General features: G+C 38.8%; 1 protein-coding gene across 2 annotated transcripts in view; it reads right to left on the bottom strand.

Moving 5' to 3' along the window:
• SEL1L3 (SEL1L family member 3) overlaps positions 1–22,316 on the bottom strand; it is a 129,574-nt gene that overhangs the window by 74,626 nt on the left and 32,632 nt on the right. For both annotated transcript variants that reach the window (XM_043971344.1, XM_043971343.1), the window contains exons 4-9: positions 21,657–21,778; positions 21,250–21,365; positions 17,068–17,126; positions 10,813–10,945; positions 5,201–5,333; positions 2,165–2,305 (exon numbers count right to left, since the gene is read on the bottom strand). In XM_043971344.1, coding sequence (XP_043827279.1) covers positions 2,165–2,305; positions 5,201–5,333; positions 10,813–10,945; positions 17,068–17,126; positions 21,250–21,365; positions 21,657–21,778 — 704 coding nt within the window. The remainder of the gene's footprint in view (positions 1–2,164; positions 2,306–5,200; positions 5,334–10,812; positions 10,946–17,067; positions 17,127–21,249; positions 21,366–21,656; positions 21,779–22,316) is intronic.

Here is a 22,316-nt window from a genome sequence, read left to right as displayed (position 1 = left end):
GTGTTCAGCATGGTCTCTGGCACAAACTAAATAATAAATGCCTGTTGACTGACTAAAAAAACAAAACCCTATGTAAACTGAAAGGTGTTAATGGAAGCTAGTGTCATGAAGCAGATGAATTCCAAACAAAGAAAGGATTATAAAAACAATCCAGACACAATCTCCTGTCAGCTACGGTCAGCCAATGATCAATTTTTACCTAGTGAGATTTGGAAGCTATGCTAGGTACTTAGGACAGATTGAGGTCAGAGAGAAGGGAGGGAGCAAGCATAGAGTCACACCGATTTGATTTCTGTTCTTTGCACAGGAAACTGGGGTAAAAATACTTTAAAACCTAAACTTATTTATTAGAAACTATAAAATACGATTTACATGCCATTTATTCCTCCTAGTTACATAACTAAGCATAGCTCAGCCATGCCAGCCTCTCTCACTGTGCTAATATGAGGACTCTAACTCGAGCCAATGAAATGCCCCAGGTAAAGTATCTTTTTTTTTGGAAGGGAGAGGGAAAACAACCGCAGCTGGGACCAGGAGGGGGCTGCTGGCAGGGTAGCCCTCTTCACATGCTTCTCATTTGGCTGGTTCTTCTGCCCCAGGGGAATGACTAAGAAGGAATGTAGGGCTGTGTGTGTCTGTGGGAGGCAAGGCTTGGTGGAGAAAGGGGAGATCCAGCATTCAAGGCAGCACCCAGTGGGCTGCTCCTTAGCACAGATCTAAGTAGATCTGATGCCAGAAGAGGCCTGAAGGGTAAATGAAATGACAAGTCCCAGTTTCTCCACACCCTCTCACTGCAGGCTGCAAGACCCGGATGTTAAAGGGCTCCAATGGAACACACCCAATGCACAGGGATCTGTGAGCTGGGTAGCGATTGCTATCTATTTTTGATGTTCAAATGTGAATCTCTTAAAGGAGCCAAAAATTCCAGTTTACACTCATCTTTGGTTATCAGACCGCAGGCACTAACAAAATAATGATGTCAGAGCTCCTGACACTTGGGTGAAAATTTAAATTTAGATGAAAAGAAGTCTTACTGAACTGGAAAATGAAACATGAAAGGATGCCAATTAGTATCACTTGCTTGGTTTTCTTAAAAAAAAAAGATTTTGAGGTTTTTTTGAAATAGTGGAAATTAATACTGGTTTCTTTTTGAACCTTTTGTAAAATAATACAGTCTTATTTAAATATGGTCAAAAACCTAATTATAGAACCTTAAAGTTGGAAGGAACCTTAGTCCATTTAGTCCAATGTACCACCCAATGCAGGATTAATTCCCTTCTTTAAGATTTCCAACAGATGGATACCCATCTGTCCCAGTGAAAGCCCCATTTTCCAGTGATGAGGAGCCCACTGTGTCATAAGGCATCGCTTTATACTTCTGGTTGTTAGGAAAGCCTTTTCTTTTCTTTTTTCTTTTTAGGTCAATAAGGATTAAGTGACTTGCCCAGGGTCACACAGCTAGTAAGTGTCAAGTGTCTGAGGCCAGATTTGAACTCAGGTCCTCCTGAATCCAGGGCTGGTGTGCTATCCACTGCACCACCTAGCTGCCCCTAACCCTCTTCATTTTTACAGACTGGTACACTGATGTCAGAGAAATGTCAGTGGCTTGCCTAAGGTGATGGGACTCGATAATGGCTGAGCTGGGCCTCTGACTACAAACCCAGCACTCTTTTCCACTGCACTACACTGTTTCTTTATTTGACAATAACTATCGTGCTTTTTCCTTAGCCTTCTTTTCTCCAGGTTAATCTTTGCCTGTTCCTTCAACCCCGTATATATTCTGTGACTATCCAACTTCTTAGCTTCCCGGTTATAACTATCTTCTTAATACATAACAACAAGTCATTGGATATCTTAGGAGATGATGACAGCCTGTGAAAAGCATCCTTAGAGATTTCTAGGTTGGGGATGACTTAAATTACAATTTAAATTAAGGACTGTCTAGGTGATTTCTAAATTTAGGGCCCAGTTTTGAGCCATGATATTTTAATATATATATATAGTATCACTCCCAGAATTACTGAGAGCTACTTGTATATATGGACAGAATTTAACTCTGAAAAAGGAAACACTTAGAAACACAAAGCAGCAAAGAGAACATGCTGGTATAGCCCAAAACAGGAACTTTCCAAACCAAAAAAGCCAAGACAAAAGACTCAATTACCGGGTGATAAATCCTTTTCCTGCAAAACCTGGAACAAATTTAGGTATCTGTCCTTCAGTTCTTTTTCCCAAGGAAAGGCACGGCATGTTGACAGTCTTCCATACCTAGCATTAAGGTCTAAATAGTAGTTCTTGCGGTTACCTAGACAAAATGAGAAACATAGGAAGTTATCATACTAACTTACTTTAAAATAGTATTTGTGAAGAAACCCTTTGTGGTGACATACATCATCCCACTGATCCCCACAATGACCTTGTGGCAGAGGTGGAGTTAGAACAAACTATTATCCCCAATTTATATCAGAGGAAACTGGAGCTCAGAGAGGCTGAGTGACTTGCCTAAGGTCACAGAGCAAATAAGTGGCAGTCAGAACTTAAAGCAGGCCTTTAGACTTCAAGTCAAGTGCTCTTTTCATCACACTAATCTGTCTTCCTGTTTCATATATGTGTGTTAGAGGAAGAAATTTCTCCCCTCTCTAAGACCCTTCTTTGCCAAAGCAAACTCGAAATAAAACCCGGGAGCTGGAAGTAAGAGGTAGAAAAGGGCCCAAGTTCATCTGAACCACTGATGTTTGACTATTTAAGGAGAAAGGGATTGGAAAGGATGCCCTTTGTCATGGGGTCACATCTTGGTAGCCAAGCCAGGGGGAAGTGATCCCGAGCTGCTGATGACTGGTAAGTGGTTTTGCAAAATGAACAGCTGGTCCCCCTCTAGGACCAATGAGGTAAATGTCTGTTCCACCCTCACTGGCAGCTTTGTCTGAGCAGCAAAGTGAGGGGAGCTCAAGGAAGGCAAACTCTTCAGAGGGTGGTAGTCGCAGAAATCTTGTTGTCACTCTTCCTCTCTGAGAAGTCTCTGCATAGAGCAGATCGTATGACAAAGTGAGGTGCTGATTGACAGAATACATTCCCTAAAATTATATTTTTTAAAAACCCCAGCACATTTCTTTCTGCTGAAGGATATCTCAGTTCCCCTATATTCACTCTCTCCTCTTTTGACAGTATCATATTTTTGGCTGATTTTGTTGTTGAAAGCAGCAGTTTGGGATCCATATAGCGTATTCCTGAATTGAATTTCCAAAAGTACTGCCTTTTCACACTCATATAACCCATCTCTGATCTCCAACTTGGAACATTTGATGCAAAACTCATTTGACTGGCATATGTGCAAAAATTTGCCCCTCAATCTAATGGCAATTGAGGAGTTCAGCTACAGGGTATATAGGGAGCTGTGTGGGCAGGAATGAATATGTAATTTGCTGCAGCTAACAGCAAATATCCCTTAGGAATTTCCTGTTCCAGAAGAAATGCATGTGACTAATTCTAGCATCACTGCATCAGACAAGGAGTCCAATGGCACTGTGGAAGTAGTTAGTGGGTTCTCAACCTCCAGTTAGAACACCAGAGGGCTGATTGATTATCCAGTTCAATTCAATCCAATCCAAATTGATCCAATCTAATCTAATCCAATCCAATCCCCAAAGCATTTATTAAGCTCTTACACAAAATACAAGGCAAAAATACAAGACACTGGAAATACAAAGACAAAATGAAAAACATACCTGTCCTCAAAGAACAAACATGCTACTGGACATGTGGGAGATAATGGTAATGCATATACAGTATTCTGGGAAAGCAGGTACATGATAATATAGGGAGGAGAAAGAAAATGCTAACAACTCAAGGAATTCAGGGACGGCTTCCCATTGGAGGAAGGATGAGCTAAGTACATGCTATGCATGAGGCAAAGGCAAAAAGGCAGGATGTAGAGTGTTGAGTTGGGAAATAGCAAACAGACCAATTTGTTTGGAACAGAGAAGGGAGCGGTACGCAGTGAGTTTGAAGGAACTGGATGGAGCTAGCACTTTATGTACCAAACGGAGAAGTTTGTATTTTATCATTAAGACCATCAAAAGCCTTTGGAGTTTCTTTAGCTGGGGTAACATGGTCAGATTGGGCTTTAAGAAGATTATTTTGGGAACTGTGTGGAAGATTGATTACAGAAGTTAAAAGACTAGAAGCTAGGAGTCCAATTAGGAGGCTGTTGCAATAGTTTAGGCAAGAGATGATGAGGGACTGGTGAGTGGATAAGAGAAGAGAAAATGGATATGGGAGATATGGAAGTAGAATGGATAAGACTTAGCAACTGATTGGCTATGGGAGTTTGAGGGTGGGGGAAGGCCTAAAGGTGACTCTAAGGATACAAACCTGGTTGAATAAAAGAGTGGTGCTCTCAAAAAGAAATAGAAGACTTTGGAGGAGGAGAGGATGATAACTAAGGGCTAGTAATATAATGAAATCAAGTTCTTGCTGAATACTTGTCAAGAGATCTGTACAATTTAATTATAATTTGTTCTTTCTATTAAAAATCCTAAACTTCTTAAAGTAGAATTCAATGTTAAGGATTTTTTTTAAAAAAGCAAAAGCCCATAACAAACTCATTACATAGCATTTGTAAAAGGCAAATAATACACAATTCTTTTCTTTTCTTTTTTTTTGGTAGGGAAATGAGGGTTAAGTGACTTGCCTAGAGTCACACAGCTAGTAAGTGTCAAGTGTCTGAGGCCGGATTTGAACTCAGGTACTCCTGAATCCAAGGCCGGTGCTTTATCCACTGCACCATCTAGCTGCCCCCAATACACAATTCTTAATGGTCTTAGGTCAAAACACATCAATGAAGGAAAAACATCTAGTAATTTTTTCCTCTAATTAACCCTTATTTTCTAAACTGTTAACTCTTCTAGTTGGGAATAAAATAATACAGGAGTTTAAACTTCTGTCTCTAGATTGGAATTTCATATGCTTAATACCATGGGACAGTTTTATGCTCCTCTTTGCTCTTACTTTTTTATTTTTTTTTGCTAAGTTTTGCTGAGTACCCAACTCCAGAGTTTGTTAACCATTTTTTAAAAACTTACATCAGGTTATTGTTGCAGCTCTCAATTGCGGTCCAGTTGGAGTCCACTCTGAAGTTTAATAGAGAAGAAAGCACAAGAGTATGGTGCTTAAAAGTAGTGCCCCGGCACTGAATACTCACACATTCTTGGGTTCTCATCACCTTGCTGTATGATGTTTGCATATAGAGAGATGATTTCTTTAATCTCAGCACACCTTTCATAGTATAACTCAATCTGGTCAGCAAGTTGTTTTTCGAAGAGAGGATTGACGATCTAGAGAAAAAGCAAGTCCAAAGACTGAGTTCCGATGTTTTGGGGTCGGGGAGATCCCAAAAAGTCCATCTGATACTTTTTCTGAACATGCACCTTCTACTTGAGGTTTTCAGAATCACTTTGCAAAATCAAAGTCACTGCCTTTTTTCTTTTCTCCTCTCTCAGTCTAAGCGCTCTCCCACCTGGGGAGAGGGTCCTGATTTTTCTCCTATTTGGGACTTGAATTTTAGGGTGCCAGTCACCCTCCTACAGAATTAACTATAAAAGAAACATTGAAAAAAAGGAACTTTCCTATCAAGGGATTGTTAATAGAGACAGAAGGCTTCTTGTCTTTTGTCCTGAAACTAAAGAAAAAAAGTTTCAGTGAGGGGAAGCAGTAGCAGCTAGGGGAAAATCTAGGTCTCCAGAATAATAATAAGCAACATAGCATGGAGTCCTTTCAAGGTTTGCAAAGGTCTTGATGCACATTGCCTCCTCTGCTGCTTTCTGCAGCCATAGGTGGTGCAGTGGATAGAGCATAGGACTTAAGAGTTAGGAAGACCTGAAGTCAAACCTAGTCTCAGACACTTTTTTCCTTTTTTTTTTCCCTCTCAGATACTTATTATCCAGCTGTGTGATGCTGGACAAGTCACTCAGACCCCTTTAGCCTCAGGTTTCTCAAATATAATGGGAGATGGTAATAACAGCACCTGCCTCACAGGGCTATTTTGAGGATTAAATCAGATAATGTGTAAAGCTTTTTGCAAACCATAAAGCGTGCTACGAATGTCAGCTATTATTATTTTACATAAGTTAAGTGGGGGTCCACGAGATTAAGAAATTTGCCCAGGGTCACAAATTAGTAATCCCCAGAGTAAGGATTTGAACCCAGGACTTTTAGACTCTATAATGTGTCTATTCCTCCCATCCCAGCTGGCTGCAGGCAGGTGTCAGAGTCATTAAAACTACAGTCCAGCTAGTTGGGCCGGTCCAAGTGGCCTTTCCTTATGGGAGATTATGCTCCACATGAGCATAATGTTACACATAGCAGCTGGTTCCTACAGTGCCAAAATTTAAAGGCTCATCGACTGTTCAGATGACTTCTAGTAGTCTGCATGTTACTCCTAAACCCACTGTACCTGTCTAGACAGAAATTCTCCAAATTACATGTGCCTAACTTACTGACATATATTTTTTTTTGGTGGGGGGCAATGAGGGTTAAATGACTTGCCCTAGGTCACACAGCTAGTAAGAGTCAAGTGCCTGATGTCAGATTTGGACTTGGGTCCTCCTGACTCTAGGGCTGGTGCTCTATCCACTGCACCACCTAGCTGCCCCCTTACTGACATATCGTACAGAGAGCTTTGAATGCCAAGGTGTTGAGTCTGGGCTTTATTTGGTAGGCAAGATACTTGACATATCTCAGACAAACTATCACCTGGGTGGACAGAGGAAAACCCATTTTCTCCCAGCAGTTGTTATTTGGGATTTCCTATCCTTTCCTTTCTACTGTCCTCACTGCTTCAGATCTCATATTGCTGGCTTCCTCCCATTTTCCCCAAGCCCTAGCTTCAGTTTCTGATTCTTATCTAAGTTGCTGTTCCATTCACACCACAAGCATTTAGTCTAGTGCAGGACCTTTGAGGAGAAGGTAAGAAACAGGGGCTCCTTGCTCCCTGCCCACTCCTTCCCCAAATGTTGTTTCCCAAGTCACAGAACTCATCTCAGACCAACCCAGGTTCTATGATGAAATGCTCAGGAGGTTACAGTGGTCATCTGAAAATGTAAATAGGTATTACTTTGGTCCTATGTACACTCAAAGAACTGCCATTAATTATCCTCTAAGTGCACCTCTGCCTTTCTCTATAGGACCTTAGTGAAAAAGAAAAAAGCGAGAGCAAAGGATAGGAAGGATCCCTTTTTTTAACCTATCTTTTTTCTGTCGTTTCTAACAGTTCAATTTCATTCATCAAACATTTATTAAATACCTTCTATGTGCAAAAAGACATACATGATCACACACAGAAATCCCTGCCCTAGGTGCTGGGGAAAATACAAAAAGTAGGAGAACAGATCCACATATAAAGAATATAAAATAAAACATGATAAATGCAAAAGTTCTATATGAGATTCCAAGAAGGAAAAGACCATTTCTGATCAGAGGAAATCAAGGAAGTTCTTGTGAAGGGGCATTTGGCTATAATAGTAAAATTTTAGGGGCAGCTAGGTGGCACAGTGGATAGAGCACCGGCCCTGGATTCAGGAGGACCTGAGTTCAAATCCAGCCTCAGACCCTTGACACTTACTAGCTTTGTGACCCTGGGCAAGTCACTTAACCCCAACTGCCTCACCAAAAAAAAATTTAGCAGGTATAGATAGGGAAAGGGAGAGAGAGAAGGGCCTATAGACATAGGGAAGAGTCATAGCGAAGTATGGAGGTAGAAAAATATAGATGTATACAGGGAGTGATGAGTAACCTGGTTTGACTAAAGCATAGAATTGATGGTAGAGAATAGTGTAAGCACAGTGCTTGGCAAATTGTAAGCTCTCAAGAAATGCTTGTTGACTGATTTGTAAAGCTGGAAAGAGAGGCTGGTGCTATATGGTGCAGAGCCAGGAATGCCAAGGGAAAGAGTTTGGGCCTTATTTGGGAAGGCAAAAGATAGGCACTGACTGTTTTGGGGCAGTGGAGTGACTAGAAATATGCATAAGAAAGACCAATCTGGTCACGGTAGGAGATAGATTGAAAGGAGGAAGAGAATGAAAGAGGAGAGATTAATAAGAGTGGGTGGTCATAAAGGCATATACTAGGGTGATGGCAGAAATGAGGAGACAGATTCAAGGAACATTACATATGGAGAAATAATGATATTTCACATTCTGTTAGATGTACAAAGTGAAGAAAGGGCAAAAGTTAACATGGGGACTTAAAGTATGGATAACTGGGTGAGTCGCCATTGACAGAAATAGGGAAACCTATTAGGAAAACCTCAAAAGATGAAATTGCCCTGGCATAAGGGAAAAGCTGTGAGATTTCATTCTGTTCTACAGTGGATCAGGGAGGACTAGAAGCTGTGGATGGAAACAATTCGTAATGACAGTGAAAAGGAAAATCTGATGAATCTCTTGGGCCCGTGGAAAAGAAGGAAGTGAGTAGAAAAAAAAGTGGACTGGACAACATACCATATGTTAGGTAACAAAACTCATCACACCCTTTGATCCAGTCATTTCATTGCAACGACCTTTTCCAAAAGATTTCATGAAAAGGACAAAAAGATCCTGTACAAAAATATATCTATTTTATTTGTAACAGCAAACAAAAGAAAACAAAAAAACCACCTAGAAACAACCACTATATTTGGATTGAAAAATGGCTAAATAAATGATGGTATATTAATGCAATGGAATATTATAGCATCATAAAAAAGATAAATATGAAGCCCATCAGGGAGTAAGGAAAGGCTCATCAGGAGAAACACAAAGTGAGAGTAGGAGAACCAAAGCAGCATACATAGACAATGACCACATAAAAATGGGAAAAAGAAACCCAAAGTAATAGAAACATGGATGAATTGTGAAGGGGGCACAAATCAAATCCATCTGGTTTGTTTAATTTGTTTTACTCTATTTTGTTAAGATGTATAGTATGATGTTTATGGTTTTACTATAATTCTGTTCTTTTTTCTTTACATTTATTTGATTATTAATTTTTGTTGATGGTCCAAACTGGAGATTTCACTGGTGGGAAATCAAATTCCAGCATGGCAATTCCCTTTCTTGGATGCAGATCATCAATGTGTCTGTACCTTTTTAGTTTAATGTTGTTGCCTAGGGAACTCAAAGGTTAAATGATTTGCCCATGATCCTAGAACTTGAAGCTAGGTCTTACTGACTCCATGTCACCTTCCATCATGCCACTTTCCCCACCATGCCGTGATGTTTCTCTTTACTAGGTTTATAATTTTTTCTCATATTAAGAAAATGAGAAGTGTTCATAGGGATAACTACAGAAGGTCTGACCTGAGATTTTCCCATCATCTCATCTTCCAATCTTGTCACCCATCCCTCATCACCTAATCAGCTAGAGAGCCAACTCCTGAGTATAGAGAAGAACTTAGAGCCCATTCTCGCTGCCCTGAAAAGTAACAGTGAGTGAAGAAAAATTCCACATATTCCTACTCCCAGGTTATATTAGGGGGTGAGGTGTTCCTGGCATCTGGAATTGTAACTCTGAACATAATTTCCCATAGAAATATTATTACAGGGGGCAGCTGGGTGGCGCAATGGATAGAGCGCCGGCCCTGGAGTCAGGGGTGCCTGAGTTCAAATCCGGCCTCAGACACTTAACACTTACTAGCTGTGTGACCCCGGGCAAGTCACTTAACGCCAATTGCCTCACTAAAAAAAAAAAATAGAAATATTATTACATATGGCAGCCAGTTCCCATATTACTGTTAATACAGTATTATATTTCAGGCACATTATGAGTTTCCTCATTTTTTGAGTTCATTTGGGAACCTAATTATTTTATATGTATGTATAGAATACAGGTTTGTATGTATATCTATCTCTATGTATGTATATTTGTGTGTATATATAAATACACACATATAAGCATTTTCTCTATGGGAGTACATGTTCCAAATTCTAAACAACTGCCTTACAAATGAATGTGGTTTTTTTTTGTGAGGCAATTGGGATTAAGTGACTTGCCCAGGGTCACACAGCTAGTAAGTGTCAAGTGTCTGAGGCCAGATTTGAACTCAGGTTCTCCTGAATCCAGGGCTGGTGCTTTATCCACTGCACCACCTAGCTGCCCCTACAAGTGAACTTTTAAAACAATCCATTCTTTTTTTGTTGTTGTTGTTTTTGTTGGGTTTTTTGGGGGGGTTGTTTTGTTTTGTTTTTGTTTTTGAGGGGCAATGAGGGTTAAGTTACTTGCCCAGGGTCACACAGCTAGTAAGTGTCAAGTGTCTGAGGCCAGATTTGAACTCAGGTACTCCTGAATCCAGGGCCAGTGTTTTATCCACTGCACCACCTAGCTGCCCCTACAAGTGAACTTTTAAAACAATCCATTCTTAAATCAGGGACTGCCTGCATTTTTTAAAGGAATTTATTACTAAACAAAGAATTTCCCTTGCTGAAGCGTTACTTCCTTATACCTTAAATGAGACCTCACAAAGGCTGAACAACTTGGATTCCTTTCATTAGTTTAATCAGTGGATATGCAACATCCTGATAAAAGTCTGCTCTATCATTAAGCTAGTAGTTATTAAAACACAGAAAGCAAATTATTTCCATTTTATGAGTATTAAATGAACCAAATCTTGACAGAAATCCATTATTACACTTGCTGAAACCCTCAAAATTAATCATGCTTGATTACAGAATTATTACTCAATTTGTCTTCAGTAAATCTCCTGTTTACATTGCATTACATGTTCCTGTGTTACATTACCCGTGAATGACCATTAATTTGTCATTTAGCCTCTATACCTACCTGTTCAGTCTCCATCACACTGAGACGATAGTATTTCATGGGACCAAAGAACCCTTCAATTCCAGGGGCATACCTGCTCCCTCCAAGAATGAAGTAGCCCTCTGTGTCATTATAATAGAAATCCTCCCGAAAACTAGAAAAAGAATATGTAAGTTATTAAGCAGACTCTGTGTTTTGATGGGACTTAAAACAAGAAATGCAAGTCACTTTGTTGACTTTTTTAGATTCATTCCATGTCTCCAAGCCCCACCCCCCACCTCTCTCTCTCTCTCTCTCTCTCTCTCTCTCTCTCTCTCTCTTTCCTTTAAGGGCAATGTGAACCAGCAGATGGAGCACTAGTTAAGAAATCATTTGTTCTAAAAAATGTGATGGGTGACCCTAGTGCCAATGACATATCCTTTCTCTGTTCTGGTTTCATTACCAGTGAAAGTGAAATTGCCTGATTTTATAGCTCTAAGGTCAACAACAACAACAATAACATTAATAACAACAACATCGACAACAATAAAACCTTCATATGGAATGGGTATAGATAATGGTAGGTCATAGCTCTGGGTGAAGAGCTAGGACCAGGAAAGATGAAGCAAAAGCTGAAGGGTAGAGAAGGTAGTAAAGACCAGAAATAGCATTGAGTCCACTAGACAGTGTCAACAGGCAAGGATTGAAAAAAATCAAGCAAATATCAGAGTTAGGATCTTAGGGAGGCAAAATGAGGTTAAAGGCATATGCAAATTGAATCCGAATCAGGGACATTTAGAAACCAAACAGACAAAAAGTTGGAGGAATCAGGAACCCTGTTCAAATCCCAGCTCTGATGGTAGCTATGTAACTGTGGGAAAATCATTTAACCTCTCATATCATCAGCTTCATCATCAGTAAAATATAATTAGACCATCTTGTAGGGCTGTTGTGAGAAAAAGCACTTTGCTTAAAATGAGAGACTAATACTAGATAATAGGTGGCATTTTTTATAATGTTTTATGGTTGGCACAATGGTTTAGGATTAATTATTATTATTGACACCACTAACAAGAATAACTCAGGGCAGCTAGGTGGCACAGTGGATAAACACCAGCCCTGGATTCAGGAGGACCTGAGTTCAAATTTGACCTCAGACACTTGATACTTACTAGCTGTGTGACCCTGGGCAAGTCACTTAACCCCCATTGCCCAGCCCAGCCCCCCCAAAAAAGAATAATTGCTAGCATTATGTAGTACTCACTAAGTGCCAGGCACTATGCTGAGTATTTTACAATTATTATTTTCTTTGATCCTCACAATGACCCTGGGAGGTAGGTGCTATTAATATCCCTATTTTACATATGAGAAAACTGAGGCAAACTGAAGTTAAGTGACTTGCCCAGGGTCACACAGCTAGTAAGTGTCTGAGGTCAGATTTGAACTGAGGGCTTCCTTATTCCAAGTCCAGCTCTCTATGCATTGTGCTGCCTAGTTGATATGCAATGATATTATCACTATACAGGCAAGCAGTCATAAGCCAAGATCTCTGCAGGCATCAAGGAGTGGAGCAAAGTAAGCAGAATGGATTGATGATGACAGAATTAATGTTGGATTCCTGCGGTGACCCTGTGCTGCCTCAGCACAGAACCTTTCATATTCCTTCTATCACAGCTGGAACCACTCTAAGTGTGGCTAGTCTGGGACTTTATGGGAGGAGGTGGGTGAGCCCTTCTGGGTAGAGCTAGAAGGGAAAGGATGAAAACAAAGGCAGTGTATGATACATTCAGTTATAAAGCCCAATGGGATGATGAGTGCAGACACCTGGAAATAGATTAGATACAAAAGCTAAGGGAAACTGGAAACAAATGACCATTATATTGTTCTTGGGATAAGCCTGTATGTTTCCCTATCTTCCATCAGGACCACGTATCAACAATCTCCAAATGATGACAATTCAGCCCATTGTTAAAGACTTTCCCATTCCTCTCAAAGAACATTGGGCAACCTCCTTTGGTGACTTGTTCTTACAACCCACAAGGTCATCTTAAAAGGCTACAGAAGAGCTGTGCAGACTTGTTTCCTGTTCATGTCAATGTTTTTCTCTTTTCTGGTCCTCTGCACTTTTCTCCTAAGAAACTCATTGGCTTCACAAGAGAAACCCTGTGTCCCTGAGCGTACCAAAGAACATATGGGTGCATGAGGACTGGAATCACCAAAACAGCCTCTTGCCTTGTGGGTGGAAGGTACTTAATAGATATTTGTTGAACTGAATTGAACTTAGACTATTCTAATGGCCATGAATTTGGTTCACATTGAGATTTCATCAAGACAGCCATCCTCTTCACCAACACAGATCACAACCTTTCTGTACTTACTAGATGGTTTTCCCACTCTGCCATGATTGAAAAAAATTAACCCCGTGATGGCCAACATAAACCTTCATTGAATGCCTAAGATACTCTCTTCAGATGAGTTAGGCACATAAGTATGCTCTTATCTGGCCATCAGGGTAATCTAATATAAAGATCTGAAAGAATTAATGACGTTTATGTGCCTATCTAGCAGAATTAAGAAGAAAAAGGCAAGCTTAGAAGTCTACAAATGCATGTAAATTTAAAGAACTAGGTCAAGTTTTTAACCTGGATTAACCCTGAACTAATTATCACCTACCCATCAAATGGCTGTTGCTATATGAAGGTCTTAAATTACTGACTTCTACAGACTGTCACCTACAATTGGTGCCTTCTTGAATCCCAGATTTGTATTTTGGATCTGAGTTCTTCATTCTCAAGCACCTTTGAGACATTCTCTGGTGAATCTGCCCTATCTCACTTTTGTGGAAGAGCCAATATAAATGTTTTTACTGATAGAAAACTGAATCTAAAGAGTATTAAGAGGCTTTTCTAGGGTCATATGAGAGCAAGCAAACCTGCAATTTGTGATTGTCAGTTTCCTGACCAGACATTTTCTGAAAACAGAGTCCCTGGAAACACCTGAGATGGAGAGGATCCTGGGTATGCATAGATCTCTAAGCTTGATATCTCTTTATTTGTTGGGCTTGAAAAAAAAGATCTTGCAGAAAAACATAGCAAGTGACTATGAAGTTCAACCAGATTTTTTTTTTTTTTAGTGAGGCAATTGGGGTTAAGTAACTTGCCCAGGGTCATATAGCTAAGTAAGTGTTAAGTTTCTGAGCCTGGATTTGAATTCAGGTCCTCCTGACTCCAGGGCCGATGCTCTATCCACTGCACCAACCTAGTTGCCCCACAGATATATATTTAAATAATATTTTATTCCCCCATTACAGGTGTTAATGTGAATATATGGTTCACCTGGATTTGATGGAGATGCCTTCTTATCCAAAAGTATTTTTTATGAAACCCTGGATTAATAGGATTAATAGGGACAAAATGTCCTTCAACTGAACTCCAAACTGAACCCAGAAAGCTAGCAGATAAAAGACCCTACCTGGTGACTTCTTTTCCCTCAGGATAGTAAGTCCCTATCTTATGGTGACATCTGAGCATCCTCATCCTTTCCAAACCCTTTTTTAGAATGCTGTAATCTTATGATACTTCTGTATTTCCTCCATACTTGTCATAACTGAAATTGTTAAACTGATTTTTGCTTCTGGGTTAATTTTTTTATCATACTATTGAAACTGATAATGCCCGGTAATCAGTGGACAAAAAACCTTATATACCCTCAGAAAGCGGGAGTCTCTGAGCTCCCTTCTGATGGTGGTGGGGGCGGGGAGGGAGTCTCCAACATGATCATGTTATATTTCTTCTTGGGACAAAAATCAAATTGGTATTATGTTTTTTGTCTGTCTCTGATCTGATTTGTAGCCATGTTCTCTGATCTGGTTAGTAGGAAATTAATTTCTCTGATCTGTTTTGTAGGAGGACAGGTATGGAAACAAATTGTAGGAGATATAAGATATCATTTTTCTGATATGTTTATTAATTTTGTAGGAGAGACTAAAGATTAATTTGTCTGATCTGTTTATAGAAGACAGGCAAAAATAAACTATATATTTTAATAATCAACACAGGTAAAAACAATTTTTAATAGTTGTTGCTTGTTTTTTTAAGTTTTGAGTTCCAAATTCTATCCCTCGCTTCCCTTCCTGATATAAGTTATACATGTGCAATCACGAAGTTCAATCAGACGTTGAAAATATCTGAGGGAAGGGCTAAGGAGAGGCAAGGAAAGGAGAAAGAGGAAGAGACCTTTTAAACTAGCTTCTTAACATTTAAGTGACCCTGCCATGATTCGAATCCAATTTGATTCCAAATTCAGCATTCTGTCTTTCAGTATAAGAAATCAATACTGTCTGACTGTGATGCTAGAAGGAAAAGTAAATGAGAAGGAATGGTCAGCAACTCCTGAAGGAGATTTAAAGAGACTGAAGAAGTGTATGATACTTTATGAATTGAAATTAATTAAAATGTAAATAATCATTCAGCAACTGTAATTGATGTTTAATATTATCCTTCTAATAAAACATTAACGTTTAATTAACAAAAAGAAATCAGAATGGCCTAATGGGAATCAGGAAATGCAATAAAAACTTAAACACTTAATTCTCATAACATTTTTCACAGAATCAGAACTAGAGACCTAAAGACACTATCTAGTCCATTCCCTTCCTCCTCCTATTCTGTTCTTGAAATCTTCAGAGAAAATATCAAAATCACCCAGATTAAAATTCAAAACTCCTAGACTCATTGAATTTTTCCTTGGGTCTAGTTTAAATCTTACTTGCTGCAATTTTATTCTATTTCTTTTTTGCTCTATTCTTTTTTTTATCTTTTTATTTTTTTGTGGGGCAATGAAGGTTAAGTGACTTGCCCAGGGTCACACAGTTAGTGTCAAGTGTCTGAGGTCGGATTTGAACTCAGATCCTCCTGAATCCAGGGCTGGTGCTCTATCCACTGCACTACCTAGCTGCCCCTTTTTTGCTCTATTCTTGTTCAAGATTAGCTGGTTAACTAACAAACTTTACCTAGTTCAGTATAGTTATAAAGTAGCTGCCTTGGCCTTCTCTTCCCATGCTAAATAATACCAGGTTGTTTTTTTTTAGGCTTTCTATATAGCTCTAATCCTTTAATGCAGCTTTGACAATATCACTCTTCAATGTGTCCAGAACCTGAAAGAAATCAGTGTGGGCCTAATGGGAATCAGGAAATGTGGTAATAAACAAATAATATACACTGCTCATCTTCTTTCACTTCTCTTTTTGCTTGGTTTTCAAGGGAATATGTGTTTGTCTTGCATTCTAAGTTGTTCAAACATCTGTTGCAGATTGTACATGCTTCCTTGGACTCTCAAAGAAATACACAGGAAAAAGTGGCTGAGATGATTGTGATAAAAAAAAAAAAGTAGCTGCTAGGTGTGAATAGGGCTAACCAAAGGGCATGGACCAGTGGAATTTCAGCAGTCCTAATGAATTCTGAAAATCCTTTACAAGAACGCTTTAATGGTATTCTTTTCTCTTCATTAGACCCTCTCCACATTCTCCACAAACCTCTTTAATCTCAATGTAATCAGAATATTTAACTAGTGCCTTCCCAATTCTGAATTACATCAGAAGGTTCCCCCTATGATTTCTGCATTTTAGACTCCTGGCTATGAGCCCCAGGATTATAAACAAAAACTGGAAGAAAGGAAATAATTATAAAATACAAGGCAAGAGGCCAAATTCTTATTTTCTATAACTCTTTTGGGAAAATATTACATAAGGATGACAAACGACACCAATATTTATAACCGTATAAATTTCTAATTCAGATTAGAAACATAAATATGAAGAATGCCTCCCATTTATACAGTGCCTAACATATTGACTGTTTTCAATAAACAATATTAGAAAGATGATGTATTTTACACAATGTTTTTCAAGGAAAATGGAATAATTTTAAAGTACTATAAAAGAGAAACCTAATTTACATGGACGTGTAGAAAAGGAATATTGTTCTGTGGCTTGAAAGGAGGGGAGATTCTGTGGACTGCAAAAAAGAAAGGCAAACTGCGCCATTTCTTTCTTTCTTTCTTTTTTTTTTTGCGGGGCAATGAGGGTTAAGTGACTTGCCCAGGGTCACACAGCTAGTGTCAAGTGTCTGAGGCAGCATTTGAACTCAGGTCCTCCTGAATCCAGGGCCGAAGCTTTATCCACTGCACCACCTAGCTGCCCCCAAAACTGCACTGTTTCTGTGACAAACCAAATACAGTATAGATACTCCTCAAACCTCACACTGCATCGTTTTGGGTAAAACAAAATGCTGCACTTACATAATTGACTGATTGTGAAAGCTTTGCAAATCCTGTCCAACATTGGCTGTTACTGTGATCTAAAGAGAGAAAAAGAGACAAGTATTATTAGGGACCGAATCAAATAGAATTAATCATATTATGCTAAGTATGGTACATACAATTAACATTAATATATTTGGTTTCATCTCTTAATTGTATAGTTTCTGAATGCTTGTCAACACTATACTCTTATTATGTGTACTTAATGGACACAATTCAAAAATGTAACTTCCCCACATGACATAATGTGATATGTGTGTATATATGTATGTTTGGATGTGTGATGTGTGTATGTATGCATATTTGTGGTTGATACACACATCCAGATGGGGCAGCTAGGTGGCACAGTGGATTGTCCACTGACCCTGAAGTTGAGAGGACCTGAGTTCAAATCTTGCCTCAAGATACTTACTAGCTGGGTGACCCTGGGCAAATCATTTAACCCCAATTGCCTTAAACATCCCCGGCCATCTCCAGTTATACTGATGTATATGTTGCCACTGGACCCAGATGGCTCTGGAGGAGAGAATGGGGTTGGTGACCTTGCACAGCCCTCCCTCACTTAAATCCAATTCATTGCAAGTCATGACATCATCCCTATGTCATGGTCCTCTTCAAGAATGGATGACAAACAATACACACATCCACATAGAAACACACATGTGTGTATATGGTATATACACAAACATATAAACACATGTAAGTTAGCTATGTATGTATATAAACACATATGGACATACCCAAACATGAGCACTGTATATATGTGTATAGGTCTATATGTGGGACATAAACATACCTAAAACACCCCCCAGATATAAACACATGTATATATGCATGTGTATGCATAAGTATGTGATGTGCATACATACATGTACTCACGTGTATATACACATATGCACACACATATATTAAGTAAGAAGTGATTCCCATAGGATTTCAGATCCTTTAAAACCATAGTCTTTCACAAATGGAAGGGCTTTTTATTTCATGTGTAAAGACTCAGGTTCTTAAAAGAAAATGGAATGTTAGATCTCAAAGAGAGCTTGTTAAAATTTAGTCTGCTGCCAAACAGTCCTCAGAATTTTTTTTAGTTCTGCAGACCCTTCATTTGCTATCATCCTTTATCATTCCTCTGAATTTTTGAATTCCTAAAGTGCTTTTAAGTTTATATCATACAGTATAACATTCAATTATATGCTGTCTTACATTATTCTCTGGTTGTTTCATGAAGGTACATCTGTTCTCATTAATGACAATGCAAGCTTCCCAGCCAACTAGGTGGGGCAGTGGATAGAGCTCTGGGTCTGGAGTCAGGAAGACTCACCTTCCTAACTTCAAATCTGGCCTCAGACACTTGGTAACTTCATGACTCTAGACAAGACACTCAACCCTGTTTGCCTCAGGTTCCTCATTTGTAAAATGAGCCAGAGAAGGAAATGGCAAACGACTCCAGTATTTTTGCCAAGAAAGCCCCAAATGGGGTCATGAAGAGTCAGACCAACTCAACAACAATAACAAAGCTTCTCAAAGGAAGGGGAATTTTTTCTTTTAATTTAGTTGTATTCCCCACAGTGCCTAGCTGCATGCTGAAAGCACATACTAGGTGCTAAGTGTTTGTTGACTATATTTAAGTATGATGCTACTGGTGATAAGTGCTAAATGGTCTGTTGTCTACAGAACAGAAAACCACTCATAAATTTGGTGAATTCAATCAAGTAATTGGTCAGGTCAATAATAAAAAAAGAACTATTATTGAACTAAACTCACAAATTGCTTCACTAAATCCGCTGGTCAAATGATTTATCAAAATAATTGAACTGATAACTCTATAGGAGAAAAGGCCTGGGGATGCCTGACTGTACAATTGGAAAAACTTTACAAATTATATTCACACAAAAAGAGCTCTTTTATTACCTTTTAAAGAACCTATCCATATTTTCTTTCTGTCTCCATTTCTTAGACTTATCTGCACTCATTTGTAAGCTCAACATAAAGCACTTCCAATTAAACCTCTTAACTCATCTCCCTGATTGCAGTCTTCTCTGCTCCAATTGACCCTGTGTGATGCAGTCCTATTAGTCATCCTAAAATACCATTTTCATCATGTTACTCCCCTGCTCAAAGACTTTCAATGACTCCCCACTGCCTATTAAATAAAACCTAAATTGCCCAATCTGGAATTTTATTTTCTTTACATTTTGTCCATAATATACTTCTTCAATTTCATTTCCTGCTACAACTCACATGAATACTCCCTTCGAGTCAAACTGGTTTACTCAGTATGCCCTGAATAGGCACTCCTCCCTTCTCCTGTTTATGTTCACAGCTTTCATCTATCTTCAATGACTTTCTCCATCTATGTAAATCACACCTGTCCATTCTCTCTTTTGTCCTTCTAGGAAAACTCAGCAGAAATGTCACCCATTCTGTAAAGCTTTCTCTGGCACAGTCTAGTCATAGCGGTCTCTCCCTTCTCTAAACTCCTATGGAAATTTACTGTCTTTACTGTCCAGTTGGTAATTAATCAAGGGAGTTCCTTTGTGACATACCCGTTTTGGTCATCTGAAGCTGTTTTTGTTCATCTTTGATTATTTATTTTTGTTGTTGTTCACTTGTTTCACTCATGTCCAACTCTTCCTGACCCCATTTGGGATTTTCTTGGCAAAGATATTGGAGTGGTTTGCCATTTCCTTCTCCAGCTCATTTTACAGATGATGAACTGAGGGAAACAGGGTTAAGTGATTTGCCCAGGGTCACACAGCTAGTAAGTGTCTGAAGCCAGATTTGAACCTAGGAAGATGAGTCTTCCTGATTCTAGGCCCAGCACTGTATCCACTGTGCCACCTAGCTGCCTTTTTACTGTTTATATCTTGATGCTCTGTCTCATCTACCAGAGCACAAGTTCCTATAGCACAGGGATAACAAACATGTTCCCTTACAAATAACAGGGGCTCAATAAGATTGGTTTTGTGTGATTTAAATATTTCTAGAAGCAAATACACAGCCCTAACTTAATGTTTCCTTAGGGGATAAGAGTGATATTAATTTTAAAAAATACAAAGAATATACTCTTACACAAATACACAAAACAATACACATCACAATTTTACATTAAAGACTGGGGCAAATAGAGGTATCTGACACTTTTAATGAAACAAAAACGCTAAGCTATTCACAGAAGTCTCCCAGAAAGGAATCAAGTTCTAAGATTATTTTCCTTTTCTCTAAGGAAAAAGAAAAAAGAAAAACCATAAACCACAACCAAGAGTGAAACCAGGTATCACTCAGTATACAAAAAAACCCAAAAGGTCTCTTCCCAATTTTGTTTTTTTTTTCCTTTTCTTTTTGTTTTGTTTTGGTGGGGCAATGAGGGTTAAGTGGCTTGCCCAGGGTCACACAGCAAGTAAGAATCAAGTGTCTGATTCTGGATTTGAACTCAGGTCCTCCTGAATCCAGGGACAGCACTTTATCTACTGAGCCACCTAGCTGTTACCCCCCCCCCATTTTGTTTCAAGAAAACCTCAAACCAATAATATAGGTTAGTACAAGAGAAAAGTAAGCAGGAAAATGTAACATTGACTTTGTATATGGTGATATGAAATTAGTTCCAAAGACAACAGTCATAGGTTTGCCATAACATGAAAATCTGTTCCATGGAGACACGACACAGCTATTTGTAATGATTCATGGCACTAAATGTCTGTCTGAACAATCTTTTCTTCACTAGGATGATAACTTTATCTACAAGATGTCCAAACAGCCAGTTAATTCAACCATTACTTATTAGTCAAACCAATCCCTAGGTTGAATTTGGGTTTTCTGCTGGCCCTATATGAAATACAACTGAGGCTGTTGAAATAGATATTCTTGTAGGATTGGTTCCTCAAGGGAAAGGAACTAAATATAAGATAACTGTGTGTGTTGTTGGTGTGATTACTTCCCCATTTATATAATTTAAAAGAGATTCTTTTGACTGGAAAGAAACAGGGCTATTGTGGTCTGAATGCCATGACAGTCTGACTTAGAAAACATACAGTTCACTACCTTCTCCAATGAACTTGTTTCTGGAGATTCTGCTCATCCCTAAAACTGAGTCTTCCCCCTTTATCAGCACAGATGCCAAATATGAAATCAGTGATTGACTATTTACAGACACTCTACCTGTCCTCCGTTAAAAGAGATATCTAGTCGAAACCACTTCTGCAACGGAAGGACGAAGTTGGTTTTCACAGCAAGGTCTTCCCCTTTGACAAGATGCATTTGAATATGCAGGTGACCTAATGGAAAAAGAAACCAAAACTGTTCAAAATGAAAGAAAGCTAAGCAGAAAAATGGACTTTCCAATATTTTTCAAAAAAATACCTCAACAAGATGACCTCATTTCTTGTTGAATAAGAAAATAGGAGTTTGGGGGCAACTTTTGGTCAATTTCCCTATCTATTGCTATTAACTTCCTTAGTCTAGGATTAGCCAATAGGTAGTTGGTGGTGGCGTTTGATAAAGTCTTCTCTTTTGATAAATCCTTCCAAAATTCCAATGGCTTTTTGAGGACATTGTGTTGTACTTACCCTCTTCAGTTAGAAATAGGGATGGTGTGCCATACATCTCATTTGAATCGACAAAGTACAGAATCCCACAGAGATGTGCTTTGCAATAATGGAGTAAATAAAGCCATACTGAAATGGTAAACCTGAAAGAGCAAAGGGGAGAAACAAAAAAGAAAACTGGCTTTTTTATCTCACCCAAGAACATCTTCTTATAGTTAACAGCTATCATGTAAATTATTTCCTTCCTAATAAAAGGATGACTTTGCCTTCAAGTATATCTTGAGAGATGAGCAGCAAGGTATGATTTCTCAAGACAAGGAAGCCACATTAATGTATACCACGAAGGAGCAAGGCTGCATTGTACAAATACAACATCCTAGCTGACATTTTTTAAAAACCTTGTTTTTGTGTCTCTCTGAGAATCTAAGGTGGTTGTCATTTCTATATTTGATTAAGTTTACAAAGCTAAAGAGGAAATAAAAATTTTGGTGCTAGTAAGAGATAATTTAATAAGGAGTGATTCTAATTTGAGTGCCTAAAAACAATAATATGACACCACAATTAAGACTTTTGATTCCTTTTCTTTCCTACCAAGGTAAAAGCCTTAAAGAAGAAAAAATAGACTAGATTGTAACATGTGTTCATCATATGATAATCGATGGTTCTATATTGCTGAGTATA

The sequence above is a fragment of the Dromiciops gliroides genome, chromosome 6, assembly GCF_019393635.1.
Source record: "Dromiciops gliroides isolate mDroGli1 chromosome 6, mDroGli1.pri, whole genome shotgun sequence".
NCBI lineage: Eukaryota > Metazoa > Chordata > Mammalia > Microbiotheria > Microbiotheriidae > Dromiciops > Dromiciops gliroides.
Note: the sequence above shows the minus strand (reverse complement) of the source record. Positions and strands in the feature narration are given on the sequence as shown.